General features: G+C 42.6%; 1 protein-coding gene across 6 annotated transcripts; it reads right to left on the minus strand.

Annotated features, from left to right (window-relative positions):
* Positions 1 to 131: 131 nt before the first annotated feature.
* nsd3 (nuclear receptor binding SET domain protein 3) lies at positions 132 to 26,487 on the minus strand. Of its 6 annotated transcripts, XM_052067117.1 has the most exons (27): positions 26,049 to 26,487; positions 25,133 to 25,782; positions 23,965 to 25,028; positions 22,099 to 22,946; positions 20,187 to 20,426; positions 19,948 to 20,110; positions 19,711 to 19,865; positions 17,982 to 18,623; positions 17,262 to 17,427; positions 17,077 to 17,177; positions 15,815 to 15,860; positions 15,600 to 15,730; positions 14,840 to 14,965; positions 14,634 to 14,760; positions 14,354 to 14,554; positions 13,377 to 13,556; positions 12,359 to 12,505; positions 9,036 to 9,192; positions 8,578 to 8,780; positions 8,366 to 8,478; positions 7,317 to 7,463; positions 7,122 to 7,244; positions 6,241 to 6,357; positions 6,025 to 6,166; positions 5,724 to 5,830; positions 5,438 to 5,642; positions 132 to 4,347 (listed from the first exon to the last, which is right to left on the minus strand). In XM_052067117.1, exons 4-27 carry the CDS (start codon positions 22,900 to 22,902, stop codon positions 4,055 to 4,057), a joined length of 4,836 nt encoding a protein of 1,611 aa, XP_051923077.1. In that variant the 5' UTR covers positions 22,903 to 22,946; positions 23,965 to 25,028; positions 25,133 to 25,782; positions 26,049 to 26,487; the 3' UTR covers positions 132 to 4,054. The 6 variants fall into 6 exon arrangements, with proteins under 6 accessions (XP_051923077.1, XP_051923079.1, XP_051923080.1 ...); XM_052067119.1 differs by lacking the exon at positions 23,965 to 25,028 and having other exon boundaries at positions 17,262 to 17,424; XM_052067120.1 differs by lacking the exon at positions 23,965 to 25,028 and having other exon boundaries at positions 12,359 to 12,382.
* Positions 26,488 to 26,496: the final 9 nt, after the last annotated feature.

A 26,496-nucleotide genomic window follows, 5' to 3' on the forward strand; every position in this document is an offset into this window, starting at 1 on the left:
CGGTCACAATTGTGAATCTTCCCGCTAAGATAAGTGAATGTTTCAAAACGTCTCCAAAAAAAGACAATTAGATAAGTCTCCATGCTTTGTTGGTTTTACAGCACATTTAAAAGACAACACAAAACTCATGCTTCACTGAGACAGAGTACAGCTTTATTAAAGTCAAACTTCAGGCATGTCTGAACTCTTCCAACTCAACTTTTGAATGAAAAAAGGACAGAAGTCATATTTTCAAATAAAAAGACGGTCATGTACAAAAAGAGTGTCTTCCCAACAGTCACGGACATTTAGAAGCGGAATTGTACAAGCAAAGCAATAAAATAAAAATAGCACGCCACAGTAACATGATTCTATGCAAATACAATGCAAGGCTATTTACAGGTTCGCCAACAATATGCAGTAACACAGGTTGAACAAGTAATCAACATGATGGTCGTGTTCATCCACGTTTTTCATTGAAGCAACACCAAGAGAGATAGATATGACCCCAGTTAGTAAATCAACGTCATTCTACTAGAAAAAAACATTTGAGTGCTTTGCCAGTGAGTTCTATTCAGCACAACACCAATTCTTCTCTGTGACTGCCTGTCAATCAAAAACTCAACAACAGCCAGCAATGAATGCAAATTTTAAAGCACGAGAGGGGTGGCTGATTCTAGTTGTTAGAATAGGTTTTTAAAAAAGGATTCCATGATGCTTTGAAAAGTAAGTCTGAAGCTTCAAGGGTCACTTACAAAGGAACAAACATGCTGGGGCGGGGGGGGCTTTTTCACAAAATAATGGCACTAAAAAACAAAACACTATTTTTGTGAAGTACAGTTACACTAAATGATGCAACACACAAATTAAGTGTTCTAATACTGCCACTGTATCAGCAGAGAGGGCAAAATGGCGCTGAGCGACATCATGCAATCCGCATGTGGGGAGTGAATGGGGGGGAATGGCCGCTGCCTTTATGATAGAAAAGTATAACAAAGAAATAGAAATTGTGCTGTGATGAGGCATTTTAAGATTCAAACGTGCAGTTCAACTTAACAGTCACCTTGAAACGGCAAAGCCCAGTCATGCCATTATGATTCACCAACAACAACAAAAAATGCCTGTGGTCCACACTTAAAATAACACACAAATAAATAATAACATTCAAGTTTGGGGTGGTGACATGCTTGAGTGTGAAAAGTGCCTGGATAACAGATGACTAAGTTGAGAGGAAAGCACTGGGGGGGAAATGCATCATGTACAGTGCTGTGAATAACCTGCTCTCTTCTCAAATTATTTTTTTTTCATAGTTCCCCCGCTTATCACACAAACGATAATAAAATGACATTTTTAAATGGTGTCCTCAGTCAAGCTGAGCTGACTATGGTGATTTAATTTATTCAAAGCTACCTGACTCTCCGTGGAAAAAGGACTTGCTCCCCTTGTTAACTCGTGAATTAACTGCGCCTAATCACATTTTTTGGAGAGCTGTTCACTAAATAGAACCCTTCCATCCATTCTGTCTGACAAAATTAAGTTGGCCCATTTTTTTTTTTTTTAATGCTGCAACAAAATGCAACAATCCAAAGAAATACAGTACACGTAATACTGAAGGATATGAAATGAAGTTAAACGTCGATCAGACTGGAAAGGGTTACAAAGTCATTCCTAAAGCGTTCGGACTTTGGTGAACCACAGTGAGAGCTACGATTAACAAAAGGTACAACCATGAAACCATAGTAAACAGCCTACATAAATTACCCCAAGAGCACAGCAACGATTCATCAAGGAGGTTGCAACGGAACCTAGGACAACATTAAAAAAAAAAAACTGCTAACCTCCCTCCCCTCATGACTCAACAATAAGGAAGAGGAGTGCAAAAATAACATCAATAGCAGTGTTCCAAGGTGGAAACCTCCACAGCTTTGAATTTTTTTCCCGCTAAAAACTGTATTTTGCATCCACTTGGTTTCTCTTTGTCTGATAATGACACTTATTTGAGGATCGAACACATTAAACTATGCAATATATATATATACCCACAGTATATATATACTGTATATATATCAGAATTTAACATGAGGGCAAATACTTTTTCATGGCACTTTACATCACTGAAGGAAATGGCCGACAAATGAGACAATGTTACACACGTAGGCGGAAAAAGAACATGGCAATAGGGTGCATCTTAACCGAGAGCCATAATTTGTCCAAATATTAAGTTGTTAAATGCCCCCCCACCCCATTTGTAAACCCTTTTACATAAGTGAAATTTCCTAAATAAGTCATTGTGCATTGACACCAACTTAAGTGTCACCTAGCGAGGTTAAAACAAACAAAATACCCTAAAACCCGGGGAGCATGATCAAGGCTGAGGCGTGACGATAAACATTCCAATACTGAACTGCCAGCAACCGACAACCGACAGCAAATACAGTGACAGTGACAAGTCACCACACATTAACAGCGGCTAATGTGGAATCATTACACCTATGTAGGAAACAAAAACAAAAACAATGCACTAATTACAGGTATAATACGTGAACCCCATCAGATTTTTTTTTTCCTTTTTAAATGTCACACGGTGGGAACAGGGGATACTGCACCGGTGTTTGACAAAGCAATTAGTATAAAATGTGGTGCAATAAATACAAAAGATTTTGACAGATGAGCAATTTAAAAACACTGTACAGGTTGTATTTTGTACACTCTACTGGACTGTGTGTCATGAAACTACCGGTAATTCACCATTTCTTCAACACCAGGTTGGCAGTTGTTCAAATTTTTCCTTCTACCCCCCAAATGTTTTTTTTTTTTTTTTGGTCACAACACATTTTAAATTCTTATGTTAGTACCAGAAGAAGAGGTATCCATTTTCAAAACACTTAACGTTCCTTTAATACACATTTCTGTATATGTGTGACCTAACTAAATAGTGTAATGACAAAGGCGTGTGAAAGTGCTTTTCAGAGAAGTTTTGGCAAACAACATCAAAAAAAAAAAAAAGGTCACAGTACACAAACATCATTGAAATGCATCAGGGCAGTAGTTCCGACAGCCGCAACGGAACTGAAGTTATTCCTTAAGGCTGATTAACGATACTCAGATAGCAGTGCTTACTGGCTGCCCCCCCTCCCCTCTCTCCCTTGAGCATGACAACCGCTCAGAGAAAATGTGGAACTTATTTTTATATTAAAAAAAAAATCTTTTGTGTGAAAAATCAAGTGTAGAGGCTGGGCTCCATGCCTCCCTGTTGCTAAGTACTTTACAATATCATGATCCAATTATGTACACATAAATGAGCCAACAAAAAGTCACAAGTACTTGTGTAATGTTATACCAGTACGCTTATATATCATTATACAGTATTTCACCTTAATAGGACGATTTTCACAAGGAGGTTTGCGCAACATCGAAACAAAGAAATACACCACTCACCGAGATGAAGTGAAAATAATAAAAAAAAAATCTGCCTGTAAACATTAACAAACATAGATACGTATATAATTATATTCATCTATAGCCATAAGTATATCAAAAAACATGGTTAAATGAATGTTGGAATGTAGTGTGGTCCTAATAAAAAAAATTGCACAAAAAGTGTTGCCCCTCCGGTTTGTCAACGAGGAAGGGGAGGAACGCGATACGATGACGGGTCACGGTGGGGGGGGCGGGGGGGCAGTGGGAGTGTGTAAGACGCCAGCCGCGGTGTACAGCAGGTAAACAAGAGGAGGAGCGGCATGGCGTCACCTCCCGCCACCTCATTTACTTCAAAGGGACGGCTACTGACAACACTTGGGGATTATCCGACGGGAGAACAAAACGAGGTGTTGGTCCGGGATCTTGGCGTTGTCGTGTGTTAGTGATGTTTTACAGCCAGAGGAGCGGAGAATGGCGCACGTCCTCGTCCCACGCTGCTCCGATCTCACTGCGGTCGCCACTTAAGGAGTTCTTCAACAATGTCTCGGCCCCAAAGGTCCGACAAAAAAATAAAATAATAAAATTTAAAAAAAAATCCAAAAAATGTTATATTCCCTTTATTGAGCACAGGTGGGTGGCGCGCCCGGAGTGCATATTACAGGGAACGAGGTAACGAAGGTGCCACATCATCTCCCTGCGGTTCCTCTTTGACAGTGACGGGGCTCAGAGAAGAAGAAGACAGCGGCAGCGGCGGCTGAGCGGAGCTGGGGCTGGACGCCAGGGGACTGAGGGGGTTGTGGCTGGAACAACAGGGGCGGCTCTCCAGCGAAGAGGCGGTAAGCGCCCCCGCCTCATGGTCCGGGCAGAAGGAGCGAGGGCAGAAGTCACAGAGAGATGAGGCCGGCGTGCCACAGATACTGCAGTCGTGCCAGGGACATTCCCAACGACCTGTGGGCAAGAAAACAGTTAAGATGCATCACCTCAACAAAAAAGTCTCAACTGCAAAAACTGTCAGGATGAATGTGATGCACCACAACACGTGACTGAAACGGACCATCGTGAAAAAAAAAATCTGCGTTTGCCGCCCGTGTTGACATTGACGAATTAGTTCTGAATCAATTCAAATTCGTCTTACTTATCGTACTTTTCACGAAAAATGATAACATTTCAACAAAATGGCAAATGGTGTACACATATAGCATGTCGCGCTTTATCTATAACATACGGCGTCCGGAGCCTCAGCTAAGCAGGGCCAGATTTCACATAGAGAAAGTCAATTTGTGAGTAAATTGAGAGAAGATCATTAGTCCGTTGTACAGATTTTTTGTGACATTTTTGATGGAGGGTGGCGCCTCACAGTGCAGAGTTGCAGGGTTTGATTCCGGCTCCAGCCTTCCCGTGTGGAGTTTGCATGTTCTCCCTGTGCACATGTGAGTTTCCTCCGGGTACTACAGTTTCCTCCCACATTCCCAAAACATGCATGGCAGGTTAATGGAACACTTCAAATTGTCCCTCGGTGTGAGTGTGAGCGTGGATTTTTGTTCGTCTGTGTGTGCCCTGCGATTGGCTGGCAACCGGTTAAGGGTGTTTCCCGCCTACTGCCCGAAGACAGCTGGGAGAGGCTCCAGCACCCCCCGCGACCCTTGCGAGGATAAAGTGGACCGGAAAATGGATGGATGGATTTTTGTTGGATGATGTGTCATGCGATTTTTCTCATGTAAATGACAGTATGACTCACGAAACATGGTGTGTTAACGTCTGCTTTGATTGAATTTAAAAGCGGTGTTCTCTGACACCAAACCTCAGTGGAGTAAACTAGAACAGATAATGGTCGCCAAGAAATCTCTCGGGTGGAACGTTAGTGACCTCGCATCTCCATGACAGTACTTTAGGGTATGTTGGACATCTTCATACTTTGGTCGATGAGAGTGGACACGAAATGAACAAATGTCAAGATTCTGCACCTTATTGGAAGATCTCAGGCAACGCGCTTTAGCTTAATTGGAAAAACTGTTCAATTGAAAGATTTCATCATCACCATATGGCGGCTTGGTGAGGTTGAGACACAGGAGGTGGTACGCCTTGGGACACTCCTTCCTGTCACACATCACCAGCTCTCCTCCCTCTCCGCAGCAAAAGCAGAAGTACTCGTGCGTGTGTTTGCCCTCCAGCCGCAGTTTCCGCTTTTTCTGCCTCAGCTTGGCATTCCTGGCCTTCTCCTCTTTCTCCTGCACCACAGCACTCTGGGAGGGCAAAGTCACTCGACAATGAAATGATACCGAAAGCGATTTTGTGCTCTAATAGAGACTGGAATGCGCGCTTACAGTCGGCTGCACCCCGAGGAAACCTGAGCAGTTGTCTGATCCACAGTGGCAAGATGTTCTCCTGTTGCCCACGCAGTGCAGGTTATAATTGAATGTCATCTCGGTGCCTGAACACAGACAGCAGACGGGAGGAGCATTTCATTAAACTCCTCTGACCTGGATACCGAACCGATCTGAAGTCAGGTACTAAAATTTGGACTCCGCCCCCGGAACCCTCCCATCCTAACCATCAAACAATAATGTGTCCTACTTACATATTTTCCAGAATGGCTTTCCTTGAAGGTAATGGAAGTTAACTCACCAGCCTCTATATCGCAGAGAGCAAAGAGTCCAATGCGGACATCGCCATTGACCGTCCACTTTTGGGTTTCACAGTTGGGGCTGCAGCTGTGGTTAATGAACCGGGAAGAATTTCCTTTTGGACCGGCGTCGATCACACGATCCTAAAGTGTGCGAAGATGCACATTAAGACAACGTAGGTTGAAAGGAACTTTTGTTGTTTTCACAACACCTTTACCTTAGTAAGGGTTAGCATGTAGAAGTTGGTGACGTGGTTTTCGTGGGCGCGTTTAATTCGCTGCTGACACTCGTCCGAGTCGATGACTTCTCCGACATACTCGGTCACAAAGTCACCCTGTAGAAAACATTTTATTTTTAGTTGAGTAATGTGCCTCTCTATAGACCCCTTCACAGTTTGGAAAACAACGTGTCATCATTTATTGGGCCCGGGTTAGCATCTAGCGCGCTCACTTGAAAACGACGCTTAGCACATTTGAACAGGATGTTGAAATGGATGCGAAAAACGGTTATTAGAATAAATATGAAATTAAACTAGTCCTCCACAACCGTAAATGTTACTTTAAAGCGCAGGTGTCAAACGCAAGGCCCGGGGGCCAGATCTGGCCCGCCAGGTCATTTTATGTTGCCCACAAAAGCAAATCATGTGTGTCAACTTTGCGAACCCCTGGACTGAAATGACAAATTGACGTGTAATAAATCACATTGAGATTTGGGAATACTTTTGTGAACGAGTTTATACTCACTTGAACAATAATTGAACAAACTATTATCATTGACTTGATTTCAAAACAAGTAATCTCTTCATTTGTTGTGTACAAAGTAATTATTTTGTGGTTTCACTGTCATAACGGCCCTCCAAGGGAAGACGTAACTCCAAACTGGCCCTCGACTAAAATGAGTTTGACACCCCTGCTTTAAGGAGTTGACTCTGATTGATAGGATATTTTGTAACCCCCCCGCCCCCTCTCCCACACTGGTTGGACGATTTAACGCGACTGTCCTCCGTGCAACGGCCGGACATTTACACCTACCTTATAGAAAAAAAAACTGTGTAAACTGAAGTCCTATAAAAGGATTGTCGGGACACTTGACACATACCTTCCTCAGAGCCTGGTTGGTTCTGAGGCCCCATCCACGATCCTCTGTCTTGATCACCTCCGTCTCCGCATAGAGGCGCTTAGAGAAACACTGGTTCTCACAATTCTCTCCTGCAGGACATACCTGTGCCGGGACGGGAAGAGGATGACAAGGCGGCACTTGACACTGTCTCAAAAGAAAAGTATTGCAACAAACCTGAGGGTGGCACTCGTACTGCAGCATGCGGTTGAGACACTGAGAGTCGAGGCTGCACGGGTGCTCGTCTGCAGGCCGGCAGTTGCAGCGTGGAATTTCGGATAAGTCAGCTACGTGCATGTGCACTTTCCCCACAGGTTTGTTGGACTAAAACAAGAAATCAAAAAACGCTACTTGAGAAAATACTACAACAGCAGTGACTCAATAAAGCGCAAGAAAAAAAATGCTTCGTTTTCACCAGGCAGTGCAAAAAGCAATTTTACCAGACTACCCATTCAGCCATTTTTTTCACTGCACTTTATTAGGGTTGCAGGTATGCCTGCAACAATTAATCACATAAGTTGAATCATTTTATGACAAAAAAAGTGCAAGCAAAACCGGTGGCTTGGATCATTTTTCTAAACAGACTAATGCTCCTGCAGGCTTAATAATACAGTAATAACTATAAATAACAATTATCATCATCATCATCATACATCTTTATTTATTTCGCGCTTTCACAACAACTGGCACTGAAACAAAGCACTTTACAGAAAAGTTAACATAAAATCACAAAATATGGTAAAATAACACAAAACATTACTTTAGACAAGGACAGTCATGCAATCGTAACCATTATTTCTAATAATAATGATACTAATAATAATAGTAATATAATACTATAATAATACTACAATAATACTTGCACCTCACATGCACATAAAGCAAAATCCATTTTTATTTGATTAGTTGCTGGGATAATCAGAAGGATAAGCCTAAAAATATTCAATAGCTGCAGCACTAGTCACAGGTGACCTGGTGAGAATAAATTAAACACCGAAATTAAACATGCAAGCATGAAGAGATTTTTATTTTTTTTGTAAGAAGTGCCGCACAAATTAATTGAGAGTTTGCATGAACACAGAAATATCAGGGGGCTGACATCCATGGCATGCCACGAAACAGTTTTAAATTTTAAAACTGTCGTGCTTGATAGAAACTGAGCTGAATAGACATCACTGAGAAACGATGGCATGTTATTATAATTTTTGAACTGCCATGATATATACCTTGATGAATTTGTAGGGAGGTGGTTTGCGAGAGTTGCGCTCCTGCTCTAAAGCCTCCCTGCTCTCCCTCTGGGCCTTGAGCTCCTGAAATCTCCGGGCTGCTTCTTCCAGAGCTGAAACACCCCAACAAAATTGCAGATACCTATTTTGTGGTCTGTCTTTTTTTTTTTTTTGTGGTAAGGTGTTCTGGGGCCCGCGGTTGATTAATTTACCTTTCTTAAAAGTCTTGTTGATGTTGATCTGACCAGTCACAAAGTTTTTGTCGTTCTCGACGTAAGGGAAGACACGGCCCTGATTGATCCAGTAGTAGTCATGGGAACCGAAGAAAAAGACGGGGAAGTCACCAATATCGTGACGAAGGCTCTGGATGTTCGACGGCACCAAGCGAGGGTTGCAGATCTCAGCTGGCCACCACCTGCAAGAGAAGAGCGATATTGTGTCAAGAGAGAGAACATGCAGCGAAATAGATGCACAGCTCTTAGCTTTCAGTAGGAGATGAAGTAAAACTCCATATTCGCATAAAGCTCATGAGTTTTTCTTCGCATTTTATTGATGTGTTGTCGAATTAAAATGGTTTATTTATCCACCCCAATTTTGTCATGACATGGGTGGGAAAAATGTTTAGCTCAAGGGCCTTTAGTCATTAAGCGTGTCCTTAACTTGTACATACCTGTAGTTTCCCAGTTTGACCCAGACAATTTGTTTGTAGTGAGGTTTCTTGCCGGCCCTACAATCGCTGCAGGACCAAGGCCCCTCAGGCATCTCCATCTCCAAACACTCCGGGTGGAAGGAAGCCGGGCAGGAGTCGCAGCACAGCAACTTGCCTCCTACATTTGCATGTATGGATGGACACGGGTATGAATGTATGTGCGTGCGTGGGTGTGCATGTGTTTGATGTGGGGAAATGAGTAAGCAAAGAGAGGGGGAGGGCATACTGTAATTAGCGTTAAAGAATTTCAAAGCTGGACAAACTCTGAATCTCATTTGCAGACAAGCCTAAGAACATGTCAAAAGTCATCAAAAAGATGACCGAAGCATCAGGTTAGCAGGTACAGTGGAACCTCCAAAGTTGAACATGCACAAAGTGATCGAATGGAAAAAAATATGTCTGAAAAGTCAAACTAAACTTGGCAAAACACTAAATGATTGCTTTTTTTTCCTGACGTCACCACAAAAGTATACTAGGAATGGCACAGAGCAAAAGTATGTGATAACCACAAAACCAAAAATGGTGCTTGTAACAGGCCTGAGTGCTCAGTAAAATGTTGCCGCCCCACTAAAAATAAAGGCCTAAATAAATTTGGCAGTTTTGTAGCTTTTCAGAAAACACAAAAAAATTACCCGATGCTGCATATATTATATTTATGAACAATTTCATTTTGGGGTAGAATCTGTTTAACTGAGGTACGAGTGCCAATTGTGTGCCTCTCTCTCATGGAAACTATGAATGTTCCTTACAGTTTTATTCAACTTTTTAGTACAGTACATTTGCATGTTTATGTTCAGAAAGTTTTGTTTTCATTTTTTACTGAGGTGCAATTATTTCACTTTTAATGTTCTAATTAAATCATTATTCAAGTCAAGTTTTTATTCTCCTAGATTTAAGCAAAGTGTTCAAAACAGAACAAAATGATACACTGGCATACAAGAACGTTTTAGAATATAAAACCTCTGGTCCGTTTTGGATGAACACTTGGACCTACTACACTACTGTATGTACTGTTGGTCAGGATGATGGTACTTGGTGAGGTACTTTTTAAGTATTATTATAGGTGGTACTTGGTGTAAGGAAACATAGAACCAATGACTTTGGACATTTTTTTTAAAAGGTGACAACTATCAATTAAATGCGCAAATGTTTTTTCTTACCAAGCTGATGCTAACAAATAGCATGCAGCTAATGGCTGACATTAAAAAAAAGTCCAGAGAAGCTTTCCACCAAGTGGCACATTTCTACTGTGCATTAAGAATCTATCGGGCATTTCAAAGCATAAGTAGTTTACTTTCTTTTAGTTTTATTTCTTTTTATTACATCTCCTACCCTATGGGGGAATTACAACAACGTCAACATCAATTATTAGCTGGTGTTCAATGTTGGAGGTTCCACTGTACACACAAATCAAACTCTACTTTTGTTCCATTTGATCCATATTTTGAACTAGTCAAGGCTCCTGTTAGAACTTCTTCGTGACAACCATGTGCCACGAAGGAGGCTGAAAATAGTAAAGCCACTCCTGCTTGAGTTCGTCAACGTCATGACCGCTTTAAATACATCAGTTATCGCATGTCTGGCAATCAGATTCAGAGCACTGTACCAAGGGCTGGTCAATTGGATACACATGCAGCGGCAACACCGGACTCCAATCAGCCAGTGATCAGGGGTTGGAAATAAAAATCATTAAAATAAAAAAAGCAGGCATGCAGTCCTGCCAATAAAGCAAACTGCTCCCCGTCACACATACAGCACCTTACATAGACCGGCTTGTATGGAATTTTCAGAACCAATTTTGCGTCAATCACGCCTAATTTAAATGTCACAATTTTTTACCCTAAACTTGTGCTGTACTCATTTCCTGATTGTGATTCAATTCCATCCAAGGCAGGTCAAAGGTGTAGAAATAGGAGTTGTACCCAAAATGTCAATTCATCTGACAATTTCAGTCCAAAAAAATAAAACTTGGGGTCAGGGTTGAAGCAGAGGGAAGCTGGACACGGCCTTTTGCATCAATAAAATAAGCCAACAGTGCTCAAGCAGAGAAGCAGTGCACCTCCACAAACCACAGACATAGCATGACCCAACGCAGAGCATCCAGCATCATGGCGCTATACTGCTGTCAATGTTCTTCAACTGACCAGTCGCTAGTCGCACAATGGGACACATGCAAAAGGAAGAGTTCAATTGACGGTGCACTTGAGGACAGCCTGTTGCATTCACCAAGAAATAAGAATGTATTCGTCGGAATAAAAATGAATCAATAAATGCCTCAGTCAACAGTGAGTACTTTTCTCACTCTTGGTTTCTTTGTTTGAGCAGATTTTGAGAAAATTGTGCATTGTATTTCCTCCAATAATAGCCAAGGGCAACATGTGCTTGCTTCAATAAAAAAATGATACTCCTGGTTGAGCTTTACAGTAAAACCAAGGCTAAATATTTTTTTTGTCTTTGTCATTTACTAAGACAAAATAAAGACAATTACGGTACATGTTGCATATTTAATTTATAGTCAGAATCGTCTTGCGAACATCTGCTAGCTTGATGCTAACACAATGTGAGATACTATAGAAGGGTTAACGAATAGCAGCACCATATTAACCTTTAAATAACGAATATTCAAACACAAATGGCGCAGAAACAGATGAAGAAAGATGAAATAACAATACTCGGTCATGTATACTTTCTGTGCTGTGAAAAGCCAGTTATAATACAGGAAATGTTTGTGTCCGAAGGCAATTGAAAGACGTACCGTAACACTTTTTCCTCACATTGTAATGGCAGTATCGAGTACGAGTTCTCTGTATCGGCAAATACTCAAATGTAAGTACTGTACTTGTACTCGTACCCGGTCTGGAAAAAGTGGTATCAGTGCAGCCATAGAGGCACTGCGTATTTTAGAGTGTGAATCACGATTTCAGGGAATACGGTAACATTTGATTAATCTTGATGAAAGACAAAAATTATTTTTTTTTCCCCTCTGGTGAATCCAACAGGCAGCTTTCAAACTGAATTCAACAACAGAATTACATTTGTTTTGCATGCGACCCAGAGTCATCTGTTAATTAAAAGGGATTCAGGCTGAGGTTATTTCGTCATTGCACAAATTCTGCATGGCAATTAACTGCAGGTTGAACCAGTCAATTAAGGCGGCACCTGAAGGCTTTGAAATGAAAGTGCATTCAAAAAAAAAAAGGGAGAAACTCATCAGAATGGGAGCAGGCACAATACAAACACAAACCAGCGGGGACAAAGGAGAGAGAGAAAAACTGTTCAGTTACCTTTCCCAACATTCTTTTTGGTAGCTGACGAAGGAGAGGGAATCATAGGTAATTTCAACTCAGCACGATTTGACTCAGTCAGAAGGTAGTGGGACTTATAGGCATATGAACTTAATATGGTGTCAGTAAGGTCTTGCACTAACAGCCCTACACAAGACACACAGGAAGAGACGGGGGTGAGCCGCAGTCAAACTAAAAAAAAAAAAAAGTTTTGTTTTTCTAAATTACCCAAAAAAGAGAAAGAACAAACACTGTCTCTCTCACACACACTCACAACACAAGTAAGAAACATGTAAAACAGTTTGGCCCAACACAAAGTGGCCGGACAGGACGCTGGGACTCGTTTAAAAAAGGAAAAGGGCCATCAACATTTTTTCAACATCAACATCCGGGACATATGAGGTTCTTTTGGGTGTTGTGCAAAGTAACAAGCTTGGCTCTTTGTAATCGAAAACAAAATACATTTAGCAGCACCGCCAATAATGTAATACGGTGCCAAGGAGTAACACACGCAATGCAAAATATCACAAAAGCCGGTTCCACCACGTAGTAGAGTTCAGGTCAACACACCGTATGGATCACTTCTTTCTCATTGTCCAAAGTTTGAAATGGCTTCAAAATGTCTCTGCAACATATGTGAAAGTGATTGAAGCTACACTGCAGCTTATGTGCTGTATTGTGTTATTACTCCAGCGATATACTACATGGTTAAAAACACATGCCAGATCATCATTTACTCTTCGAGAGCACAACTGAGCTGTACCACTTGGTGGAAACATGGCTGAAGTTTGTGAGGTTCACAAAAGGAAAAAGGCTTCCCCAAACACCCCCCCCCCCCCCGCCACAATCATGGAGGGCAACAAAGGTTTTTTTTTTAACATTCCAAAGTGGAAACGGTAAGGCTGATTATTTTAAAATCAGCCAAACAAAAACTTCCTGTTCAGCGAGGCCGCAGGAGTGTTTGTTTGTGAGAGTTAGTGTGTGTGCTAATTGCAAAAAACAGCGAGGCGGGGCTTACCTCTGGCACACAGGAAGCACCAGCCCACGTTGACGGGGGAAGTGAGGAGGCCGTTCTTCTTGGTGCTGCCGTGGCTACTGCAGATCATGATATGGTGAGTGAGGATGGCGCTGCCCGCCGCCACACAGCTGTCGCCTGTGTGATATGCCACTGGGCAGCGGATACAACGCATCAGGCGACCTAGACAGAGGACAATAAAGTACTGATATTATACAAGAAGTTTTAATGATTACACTATTTCATATTTAGGGTACCGGTACTTAAGAAAATATCACTTGTGTGTCATTACTTTTGGTGACAAGTTTTTTTTTTTTCCAAGTATAAAATCTAACAGGGCAGCCCGGTGATCCAGTGGTTAGCGCGTCAACCTCACAGTGCAGAGATTCCGGGTTCAATTCCAGCTGCGGCCTTCCTGAGTTTGCATGTTCTCCACGGGCCTGTGTGGGTTTTCTCCGGGTACTCCGGTTTCCTCCCACATTCCAAAAACATGCGTGGCAGGCTGATTGAACACTCGAAATTGTTCCTAGGTGTGAGTGTGAGTGCGTAAGCTTGTTCGTCTATGTGTGCCCTACGATTGGCTAGCAACGGGTTCAGGGTGTCCCCCGCCTACTACCCAAAGACAACTGGGATAGGCTCCAGCACCCCCCGCAACCCTTGTGAGGATAAGCGGATCGAAAAATAGATGGATAAAATCTAACTGAATATTTAACATTTTCTGCACTTTATATCCTGCTCAAGCAATTCCTTATGAGAGGACTTTAAAACTAGAAAAGATTCAATATTTAGTATTTTTAAAAAACAGGGACATATATATTTCATCATATTTATCGATGAGCATTAGAATTCCTTGTTTGCACTTTTGACAGTAGATTGACTTTAGGATCCTTCTTAAGAATGATAAATAAGTATATTAAGACATGTAATCTCTCATATTTTAAGCACTCGCATAAGCAGAGAAAAGTTACAAGTGGTTTCACCTTTGCTGGCTCGCTGCAGGTCTCGCTCCAGACAGCAGGTGGCGCAGCTGTGCTGAGGGCAGATGAAGGCTCCGCCAGTGTTGTTGGTAGTACCTGGTAGTTTACGTACACAATCCTCATGGTAGTAACATCCGCAGCCCGTCACGGAACAACGTGTCACCTCCTGGCTTGCTTTCTTACAGCTGAAACATTGGTGATTCCCTAGAAAAGGATAACAGAGAGACTGAGAATACATAACGCAAGGACGGAGTGGTCAGTCAAAGGTCAACGAAACACTTACCGTTTCTACATTCCAGGCACGTGAACCTTCCTTCAGGTAGGGACGTTAGACCGAGACACTCGAGGTGGAACTGCCTGTTGCAGTCACCTTCACACACCACCAAATTCTCACCGTAGACCTCGCAAATCTACGTGTAACAATATCACACAGGTCAGTAGAGAATTTTTTGTAAGAGGGTAAAATAGCAAATGTGGATTAGTATTCACCTGGCAGACAGTGTCCCTCTTCCCGGTGCTACCGTCCTGACGAGACAATCCAGAGTCCACAGACTGAGTGTCTGAGGCATCTGCATCTGCAGCAGCTGGACTATCAAGACTCTTCCCAAATAAGCCCTTTGAGATGGATAAAGTTTTAACGTTATGCGTTTGTAAAAACAGCATATGGGCAATCTGGCAAATACGACACAGACAAGATGAATATGATCAATATTGCTGGGCTCCAGACAGCCCCCTAAATGGTGATCCGAAAATTTGAGACAGCCAAGTCCATTTTTCATCTTTTCGCACATATGTGACCACTAAATTTGTTGATTTTTTTTCCCAGGTTTTTTTTTCTCGATTTTTTGGGGGGATGAACTCCTGCTCTGCACTTCAGACCATTTTACAGTAAAATTTGTAAAAATGAGCCTCCCTCCGCCCAAAACTTTTTTTAAAAAGAAAAAAGTACAATTACATTTACAACATAATTGAACAGAATTACGCTTATAAACAGTTTGTGCATTATTTATGTTGGCCACTGGGGGCAGTATAAAAACGACAGTAGCGCAGACACAATTAGGACTGACTCAAGTAAGATGCTGTACAATTACCGGGTAGTAGGTTTCATACACGATAAAGAACATATGTCTGTGAGTATTACCATATTATTTTTTGGCACGCGTATGTCAAAGCATCACTGTACTTCATTCATAAAACAAGAGCTATGTCAACTCTTGGGTGTGAGCCTGCCAATTTTCTCCAAGCCCACCTGAGGATCGTTGAGGCCTCTGGAATCTGAATCCGACGTGTCTCTATACTGAGAGGAGGCCATCTCCACGTCTGTGGAGGCTCGACTCCGCTTCTTCAGCGGTTTGCAGGCATCAGATATCTCACTGGCTCCTGAACAATAGCAAGAAGAGAAATCAGTCAAAGAAAGACCGTGTGTGAAACGGAGGCAAAGTGGAAGGATGGGTGATCACTAACCTTTCTGGGAACCTGCCCTCGGTGTTGCCTCGGGCGCCATCTCTGCCTGAAATGATATTGTGACATTAAATTTAGAGGGTCTGACGTTTTGAGATGAGCATGTTAACTGTTATTCAATGAATTGTAAAAAAATCAATATCTCAAAAACTAGAGCCTATTCAAATGAATGGATGTCATTTTCAGACTCAGCTTTCAGTCCAAAATTACCTTGAAACATTGGCACTTGATTTTTTTTTTCATTTTATTTTGTTGGTGAGTGTTATAAATCTGCTCAGATACTACGACATTGATACCATGTCACCAGCCTTTTGGGTGGGTGGAGTAAAATGTCATTCCTTGTGGAGGTGCTTTCAAGTAAACACAAATGACAACACAAGGTGACCCGGAGCCAAGGAGCGCGGAACAGAAATCTAGAAACTCTTACGAGTTTTCCGAGCTTGACACGTTTGCCTTTGACCACAATAGCCGTGCTCCCGTGACGAAGCCATGTTGGAGGAAGCCCAGCCGACTGGGTAATAAAGTTACACTTTGGTCACTCTGTTCACAATTTTATTTGGTAATTGAACTTTTTTTTCTCTTTCTTCTTTCTTCTTTCTACATACATTCTTGCTGCTGGAGGCTGTAAATTTCCCCAGTGTGGGACGAATAAAGGATATCTTATCTTATCTTATCTTAAATGCTTTTGTTACAGGCTACAGTTGAGTGACAGGTGAGGTAAAACTGTACCGTGTTCAAAAAAGGTTTACGTTTGGTGTTCCTGAACAACATCTCATTCACATATAACACATTTTCATCACAAACCATAACAGCATTGTTAATAATCTGTAGTCAGTAGTTGCCGAGTACTTGAATTCTAGAACTGCGTCTCATAAATTACGTGGGATTGAAGTCTAATTCTCTCAATTGTGATAGAAAAACATTTAGGTCATCGTTGTTGCAAGTTAGTACAGCATTATTATTGTACCACTGCATACTGAATATTCATTACACTCTGCCTACTGGAACAGTCAAACAGAAGCTGACAGATGAAAAGACTGGTCTATTTATAAACCATCGCGTATTGACAAAGTCGGCGTCCTAGGCTTTTGTTTGCATTTTACAAAGTTTCACATGCACGTGAGAACGGTGTTAAAAAAGACTCAGCTCGCTGTTTCCATAGAAGACTATACTTGAAGCTATACGCTAAGGTTCTTTTTATAAATGTTTGCAGTCATGTAAATGATGAATCAAAACCTATTCAATATAATCTATTGTCTTGATACCTGTTCCTTTTTGGTTTTCTTCTTCGGGACGGGGTCATTGCCTCTCTCGGACTCCGATCTGCTTCTGACGGACCGCCGCTGCAGCTTCCTCTCTTGAGAACCTGAAGAACCATGAAAACATTGAGCTTCCTGGCTCCTTTGTGCCGCCCCAACTCACGCCGAAATCTTTCCGGTGTTCTACAAACCATGTGGACTGCTGTGATGAGAGCCAGGAGAGGAGGTGGGCTGCGTTCCGCCTTCTTCGCTTCTCCGACTGGCGGGAGATTCTCTCCTTTCCTCCCCTTCTTCCTCCATATCGTCCATATCTTCGTCCTCCTCGGGACTGGGCTCAGGTTTGGCTCGGTTTTCCTGCTGACAGCAACAAACTGTGTTAATTCCCGGCAAAAAAAAAGCTTTCCTCCACCAAATTCGCGGCTTTTTAAAAGATTGTTTTAATTGGGAGTTTTTTTGAAATAGGCAATTCCAAATTTAGAGCTGCGCGCCTTCAAAGTTGTACCATGTTGGGCAGCCCTGAGGTCTACTGGAAGAGATGCACCGTGATTGAGAGCAAGATGACGAGGTAGAGAAGGTCTCCAACTACGGCGAGCTTCAGTCAGTCTTTGTTCCAGCCAAGTATTGCTGTGCTCAATTACTTTATAGAGTGGTGCATAAGTGGAAAACGCTATTAGTCTGAGAAAAATAGCATTCTAGATATTTATACTTTTTAAAAAAAACATGTTGTAATGACAGACTCTACCTTATAAAACTACAGTATAGGCCGGGGGTCGGCAACCCCGGGCTCCAGAGCAGCATGCGGCTCAATAGCGCCGCCCTAGTGGCTCCATCCAGCTTTTTCTTTTTTTGTGTGTGTGTGTTTGAAAATTGAAAAAGATAGGGGAGGGAAATATATACTTTGCTTCACCTACCTCAGGTGAACAGTAGCCCAGATCAGGCTGCCTGCCTTCTCCCTCCACTCTCTCCTCCTCCACCTCCTCTTCTTCCTCCTCATCCTTCTCGACTTCTTTTTTAGGTGATGGAGCCATTTTTTTCTGCAGCAGAGGCCAATCACACTTTGTGATCTCCACATTCAACCTCTTCATGGTAATGGAGAGAGGCAGCAGCTTTCTCGCTGCTGCAGTTTTCCATGCCCTGACTGGTGGGGGGGAATCCTGCTTGGCTCCCGCATCGGAACCATTGTCCCGTTGAGGGGAGTCAGGCTTACTCTGGTCACCCCTCAAGTTCTTCTTCTCATTCGGGCCATTATTGTCGTCTGGGTTTGAAATACTACACTGCCGACGCGGCAGCTGTCTCCTTGGCGGCTGCTCTCTCTCGGGTGACTTCACTCCTCCGTCGTCTTTCTTGGTGGTTGAACCGCTGGAGCGCCGGTTCCGCTTCTCAGGCCGGCCGACGGGTTTCTTGGCGATTGGGGTCTCATTAGGGACCGGGTCGACGTAAATGAAAGTGTAATTGTCAATGCGCTCCTGACGCGTCATCAGGAAGGCATCCTCTGCGTGGCCTACGCCGACTTCCCATTGAGCGCGCTCCCTCTGAGGGATAGGCTTCAGAAGCTGGAAAAGAAAATGTGTTTATTTTAAATATGACACTGGTTTGAGAAAGCCACAAACGAGAATTTTTAACACCCATTTTGAGACCATGTTGGAAAAATTCAGTGGGCTTAATATGACCAGTTGAAATGGGTGACATGGATTCAATGTCATAATATTTAGTGACGTTGTGTAGTGTATTTTTATATCCATCCATACCATATATAATGGATAGGCAGGCAACACTTAAAAGTGGTTGCAACTCCGAGGTATCATACAAAATTTATGAACTTTTAAAAATACTGATTCAGGGATGACTGTTTAGCTGACTTAACACAACTGGACAACAAAGTCCATCCATCCATCCATTTTTCGACCCGCTTATCCTCACAAGGGTCGCGGAGCCTATCCCAGCTGTCTTGGGGCAGTAGGCGGAGGACACCCGGAACCGGTTGCCCGTCAGGGCAACCAGAGATGAACATGCATCCATTCTCACACTCACACCTAGGGACAATTTCGAGTGTTCAATCAGCCTGCCGTGCATGTTTTTGGAATGTGGTAGGAAACCTGAGTACCCGGAGAAAACCCACGCAGGCGCCGGGAGAACATGCAAACTCCACACAGGGAGGCCGGAGCTGGAATTGAACCCGGTACATCTACACTGTGAGGTGGACGAGCTAACCACCGGACCACAATGTGCCATTTGTATTACCTTTGAATAGCTTCTATAGAATTAAGTCTAATTTTTAAGCGTAATCAAGAGTGCAAACTACAATAATAATGAACATCTTGTGAAATTAATTCCACCAGTCTCAGAGCTACTGTATGTGTTGGTATCCTTGTGCAAAAGCTTTGGATACAATACTGCTCTGCTGTATTGTAAAGAAATATATTATTGCTGCATCTAATGTAGTCAGTGAATGAAAATTTATCAGCTCTCTTTTCTCATATCAATGTATAAAAAGCATGAATCCAGTAAGTGATTAGATTGAACTATTGAACAGATATTCAGTATGATGACTTCTATTTTTTAAAATCCCACTAAACTCATTTCCTAATTAAAAAACAAAGAAAAAAAATCCTGACATATGTTATTATGCTGCTGACTTACTTTGTGTTTTTCCACAGTGTTTGTGGTCTTGCGCAGCGTGTCCGCCTGGAGCTCATCAAATTGTTGCTTGCCCTGGTATACAACGATTCTCTTCTCGTGGATCCACGCTCGCTCTGCTACGCTGCCAAAAAACTGGACGTGGTACTCTCGGTGACCTGCGACGCAAATTCGGTGTTGAGTGTTTATTCTCATTTTCATCCTTGAAAAGTTGTCTGAAAAGCAAGTATGTGCACTTACCTCTTGTATTGATGCGCGTGTGCACCTTCATCTGTGGGTCGGAAGAAACCATGCAAGGCCACCATGGGTAGGTGCCCACCTTGGACCACACTAGATCTCCAATGACAAACTCTTTGCAGAATCCTGTCTCTTGGATCACTGAGGGTTGATTGACTTTCGGAACCTGAGAACAAAATGTCTGATTAAAATTCAAAGCACTTTGTGTTGAATTAACTGGAGATGAGAATTTGAAGTCTAGCCTTTGGTTCAGTTTGGATAACGGTCTTCTGAGGCTTCTCCGTCTGGTCCGTCGGAGGCTCTCTTGGCAGCGGCTGGACGTAGGTGTCCTCCGTCTGGCCCGTGGTACCCGCCTGGCCTTGGACAGGGTCCAAATTCTGCTCCTGGATGTGGAGCTGCAGTTTTGCACTCTTTTTCCTCTTCTCCTTCTTCCTTTCGTGTCGTCGCTGCACCTGAGCCGCCTCTTTCTGCTGAGATTCCTTCTGAAGATGCAAAAGAAGACAGAGAGAGGAAAACAGTGGTGAGACATCCGTTAACGTCTGGGTTCCTTTGAAGCCAACACAAACTTGGCTCTGTGTCTCCATGTATCAAACCTTGCTCAGAGATGATTAGAGGCGAACAATTCAATTTGTTTTTTGGAGGGGGGGGTGATCTGCCAAATGCCCTACAGTAACCAATATCCTTGGTTAATAAATGTAATTTATCGACTCAATCGCACATTTTTCCTATTTAAACAAATAGAAATACAATCAAGCCACTCCAGCCACAGGACAAAGTTAAAATTTCCTTGTTTCTAATCGGCATGTGGTTCTAAAAGACTACAGTATAAAAATAACTGAAATATACTTAAGAATGAAGATATGTACACAATGTGTTCACGAACCATTCAACAATTTTTGTACCCTCTTAGCCGTTTCAAAGAAAGTATTGTTTACCTTCACAATGGATACAGCAAGCCTAAAATGGCTGCCACATCCCTCAATGTAATGTGGCTTTCAAGTCATGTACCACTTTATTGTCAAATTTCGCATTGCATTGTGGGATGCGGTGGCCATTTGAAGCGAGCTGTACATCTGATGAACATACAAAACAAATCTGTTTAGTCCTCGACTGAAAGACTCATTAAAATCCAAGAGAGGGAAGGGGATTTACAAGGAAACACCATGAAAGCTTGCAAACACGATTTCCAGCAAGCTATCGTACCGACACTGAAGATGGAACCCACTGGCTGTGACCAAGGTTGGAACTGCCATCACTAGCTTTCTGCCTCGCTGCAGGCACCGGTTCTTATTTATTTTGTTAACTTGTGGCTTTGTTTGTGTGCACTTGTTAGACATTTTTAGTTTTCGAGAAACGTGCCACACTGCAATAGTACAGATAGCACATTTTGTCATACCAAACTGCGCAATGACATCATTAACACAAACGCCATTGTCATGTTTAACTATTACTGTCTATCCTCCTGTTTGTCAGCTACATTTTGTCTCCCAAAAACACGACCGTGACCAGGTTAGGGCTAATTAACAGCAGGAAACCCCAAAGACACTGCAGTGTGATTGCAATGTGTGTTGCATAAAGCCAATAATGGTTGGGCGCCGTGAGAAAAAGCACAACTAAGCCTTCCATGATATGTCCATGCCAAGACTGTTTGAAAACCGAAAACTGTGTGAACACAAGGTAATTTTTGGGAAGATTTTTTTGGGGGGCATTAATATAAACTATTCGTCAATTCATAAATTGTAGTTCCACAACAAATACTGATGGGCAAGTCCTTGATTGGCTATGAGAAAAAAAATATTATAAATTAATTTATTTGTATTCATTTTTTTAAATGCTCTTAACGAGATGGGAGATGTTTTCAACTGTTATATGGAGTAGAATAATGCCATCAAAGCAGACATCTGTGGTTGTAGCTAAATTTCGCATTCCGCTGTCATGTTCTTCTTCAGACCACAAACTACCTGAAAGTGAATCAACGGCACCTCTGCTGGTGGCATATAATTGGTGCACTGTCTTTTACCTCAGTTGCTTTGAAGAATTTGTATGCAAAATACAAACGTTTAATCCAACCCCAATTGTGAAGTCTCAGTCTCACGCGTTTGAAAAAGTGTATAAAAATAAAGAAATAACTAAAAGGTGTTTTCATCGTAATACCTGCAGTTCCTGCAGCAAATCTCCGCACAGTGCTGTTTCAAACAACTCTTTGCCATTCTGATACGTCTTGATGATCTTCAGCTTGATCTCAGGGGAGCTGGTTTTCTTCAGCACTCCCGTGGAAGCACTGGGAGGGGGGTGAACGGGCTGCGAAGAGGGCGTACTGTCCACAAGGGAGGGGGGAGGGCTGGACGAGGGCAGGTGTAAGGGTGGAGGAGGAGGCAGCGTGTGGGTCATGATGTGAGGTGTGTGGGGAAGGTGGTGCTGGGTGGGCAGGGGCAGCGGCGGGGGGCTCTGCGGGTGGCTTTGGATGTGGGGCGTGTTTGACAGGAAGTGGTGCGCGTGGGGGAGGTGATGGTGATGATGGTGGTGGTGCAAGTGTGGGTGATGGGTGGGCAGCGGTGGCGAAACAGGGGAACGAGGTCTTTCCTGGAGACCGGGGCCCCTTAGCACCGTGCTCTCCCCTGGCATGAGGAGGCCATGCTCCGCATAGCTGCGTATGGGCCCATAACCGTTAGCCGAACCATTGGGGAACTGCGAGTACATTGAGAATTTGGACTGTGGTTCATATATGCCCAGACCCGGCGGGTAGCCGTTGGAGACGTGTGGCAGGTCCTCTGACGCGGAGTGGGGGTAGAAGTCCGCATCAAGGGCCGCATCATAGGAGGGACCGCCATCCTCGCCAGGGTCACTGCCAGTGTCGCAGGTGCCGTCCTGTCTGATGTTGGCTGAGTCAATAAGCTGAGGGGGTTGTTGAATTGTATTTCCCATGATCCCTTGCATGAAAGAGAAGGAGAAATCCATTGTTGGGCTCCGGCATCCTTAACTGTCTTTTTCTTTGACTGGACCTGTTGACAGACAGGGAAATGATCATTTTGTGCTAATGAAGGTCAACATAGAGTGACTTTTAGATGTCCCCTTTGTTGGAAGTTGGCATGTTCCACTGAACTTCACATTATTTGTTTATTTGTAATGTAAATGTTGTTGAATACTGTTAGAGATGCAGATTGGTTAAGCACAATCATATTTATTCATAAATTAATTTGAAGCAGAGAATGCATATGCAGACAGCAAAATAGGCGTGCTGCTGTCAGGGTGAACATTTTTGGCGAGCGTTAGCATTTGATGAAGTCATAGTGGACCCTTACTTCACTAAGATTCACTTAGCAAAACGATTTCTGAACGTTTTTTTAAAAATGAATCAATTGATCTTTCACTATGACAATGTGGACATGTTAAATTACAGCGTCCAGCATAATATGATGAAAATGATGAAACCTAAGTGAAGTGTAAATGTTTATTTTACAACCATCCACTGTTTCATTCTCCATTAAAAAAGACAAAATGCTGTAATGTCACTAATTCCAGGGACACATGAAAAGTGGTAAACATGATTATGAAAATAGAAAATACATGATCAAAATGACTTGGTTGATTAAGTTGTGAAGAATAAAACCATGCGAAAAAATGTTACAATTTATTACACATGCTGTAGATTGGATATTCAGGACATGCCAAAATCACATACACACAAGGGGAAAAATAGATAAAAATTAAGGAGACATTTTAAGAGACTTCCTGCACTTGTGCGTATGCAAAAAATTGGCCGCTTAGAATCAGTTGTCTTGGGAGGACACCAAAGGCACTTTACAGAAATACTGACCTAAAAGTAAAATGCTGAAATGGTTAAACTGATGACGAATTTTATTTTTTCTTTATTTCATATTTTTATCTTTCTCCACTGTACGTGTAAATGCTTGTTTTATACACACACAGACATACAGACAAATATATATATATATATATAAAGAGAGAGAGAATGTTTTAGTAAATTGTGCATCACGACCACAATAAAGTAGCACCCACCTGTACAGTTGAATAATTCACGTGCACTAGTGATGCACAGTTGCACCCTCTAAACACACCTAAACGTCATGCCCTATAGGTCTCGAAAAATACTTGAATTGAAAATGAAAAACATATTCTCTATATCTTTCCACAACAGTTTAATGACTAGCAGCTAAAATATTACAGCCAGAAATTATGAACTACAATTATAAACATATTCTGAACATGTCTCCCCATATCTTAAGAAAGTGCCACTTTCAGTTAATGGCATGGTAGCATGTTAATTATAACGAAACTCGTCATCAAAACAAACCCAATTAGCTTCTATTACTTGCTGTTGTGGGTTCTGGTCACTTCTAGGCTTCCCATGGTGTGTTTAGGGGGCCAACACAAACACACGGTGGTCTGTTATCTCCGAACAAAACAAAGAGCAATGTCCGGTATCTTTTTCACACCAGTTTGTTGACACTTTTATTGCGTTTTAAGTGTCGAGAGGGGTGAGGAGGCTGACTGTGGTTGAACGTGTGAACGAAGGTGCATAATAGTGATGTAAACATCCGTGTGGTGCCGTACAGCGGTCACAAAAACACGAAAAGCACGGCAAGGGGTCATTTTTAATGAGATATACTGAGTATATATAACGCTTGGTTACACGTGTGACTGAAATCGGGAGGAAAAACATCTGCGCAGACAATTGTCTCACTGGATGATCTTCTAGCCTTGTGGGATGTTAGCATTAAAGCTACACAGCTACAAAATGATCGTCTTGGGCTATTTTCTGAGAGTTGTGGCAATTTAAAATACACACACCAGACCGTGTTGACGCATTTAATGTATCGGCCCGCGCGTTTAATGCACGCAAAGCGCATGTTAGAGCACACGGCAATCTGAGTAAGATGAAAAGAGGGGAAGGCTAACTCTAGCTACGCTAACGGTACATTGCCAATATGGCTGCCTGTCTGGCGTGATTATTCCTCCATCACTGGCGCTTTGGGGGAAATGTGCTTGAAAAAGAAGCGAGCAGCCACTGCAAAAGGCTTGAACCGGCGACGGATGGACGAGAGCATGCATCGGTAGTGGCGCTAAAACAAAAACATGCACAAAAAGAAGAGGGGAGATGGCTTATGAGAAGCAGGATTTTTTTTGACGGAGAGTCGCGAAATGCAGGCAAATAAAATGTCAGTACCTTCAGCGTGTCCCATTCTAAACACATACACCAGCCAGCAACGCGTCCTCGTTTTATTCAGAAGTAAGGAAAATAAAAATTAAAAAAAACAAATGTGTTCTGTTATATTGATAAAACGCAGGCCTATCCTTTTTCGTTTTAACGCAATTCTCAACAGAGAGGAGGAGGGGGATGTTACGCTATCTGCTCGCTACCCAATCCCAAAGCTGGGCTCCTCTTCAGCGGAGGAACTGGAGATTTTAATGACACCTTACTAAAAACAAGAGGCTATTGATACGGTGCACTCTTCTGATTTCAGCTTAAACTACACGAGCGCGTTTATATACGGTCAAAGTGTTAAATCTGCAAGGATCAGCAGCAAGCGGCACATCAGGACGTGTAGTTTACTTGTTAATTTAATCAATGTAGCTGCCACACTTCAAGTCATTGTCACGCCTACATTGAAGTGAAAGAGGAAATATGTTCGGTGCAAAGGAAGGTAATAATACAAATGGCACAGGCGCCACAGCAATGCTTCCCAATCTTTATCGAGCACATTTCACATTATTATAATGTCACTCAAAGTCGATAGGATATCGGTTAATTATGCCTTCTCTTCCATCCAAATTTTCTACTGCTAGTGTCACAGGTGAGCAGAGGCGATGTACACCCTGAACTGGTCAGCAGCCAATCGCAGGGGTCATACGGACGAACAACATAAACATAGAAGGGCAATTTAAAAATCTAGAATCAATCAAACATAAATAATACCGCGTAAGTGAAACTTAGTTGCTCTGGGCACATATGTTCCCTCTCGAGACACTCGGTTTGCAAAGTCTATTAGTTATAAAAATATTACAAAGTGCGGTTTGCACGTCTGCAACTCGCCTTTTGAATCTTAACTCTGGTCTTCCTGTGTGGATTTTGCGTGTTCTACCTGTGCTGGTGTAGCTTTTCTCCAGCTTTCCTTATGCCCTTCTTCTTCCCACACAAAAAATATGCACGCTAGGTTAACTTGAAATTGTCCCTGCGTGTAAATATCAATTATTGTTTGTCTTTATTTGCCTTGCAATTGGAGGCGACAAGTGCCTTGTTTCTGTCACACTAATCACAATACACACATGCAGAAACTGTTGTGACAGCTAACGAGGAAACATTTAAATCTCACTTCCTCCTCATGTAGCGGGGTCGGCGGCTAACGTAAAAAAGGGGCTAATGGCAAGGTACAGTCGCAGAGTAAACTACCTTCTGAACTCTATCACTTCAGACGTGAGGCAAATGAGCAATGTGTGTATTATCAGCGTTAGAGTGGTGGGGGTCCACGCATGCGCAGTCGGAGCTGTTTCAGCGCAGCAGCTGAGCATGCGTCTGCTGCTTCGGTGTCG

Source organism: Hippocampus zosterae, chromosome 6, assembly GCF_025434085.1.
Source record: "Hippocampus zosterae strain Florida chromosome 6, ASM2543408v3, whole genome shotgun sequence".
NCBI classification, from domain to species: Eukaryota; Metazoa; Chordata; class Actinopteri; order Syngnathiformes; family Syngnathidae; genus Hippocampus; species Hippocampus zosterae.

What these genes read in the sequence shown, in the direction of transcription:
- nsd3 (XM_052067118.1), bottom strand. Translation starts at nt 22,902, where the DNA reads ATGGATTTCTCCTTCTCTTTCATGCAAGGGATCATGGGAAATACAATT. An exon ending in ACACTGTGGAAAAACACAAA is followed by an intron (nt 18,624 to 19,710) that starts GTAAGTCAGCAG and finishes TTTCTTTTCCAG; the next exon opens with CTTCTGAAGCCTATCCCTCA. An exon ending in CCTGCAGCGAGCCAGCAAAG is followed by an intron (nt 13,557 to 14,353) that starts GTGAAACCACTT and finishes TCCTCTGTCTAG; the next exon opens with GTCGCCTGATGCGTTGTATC.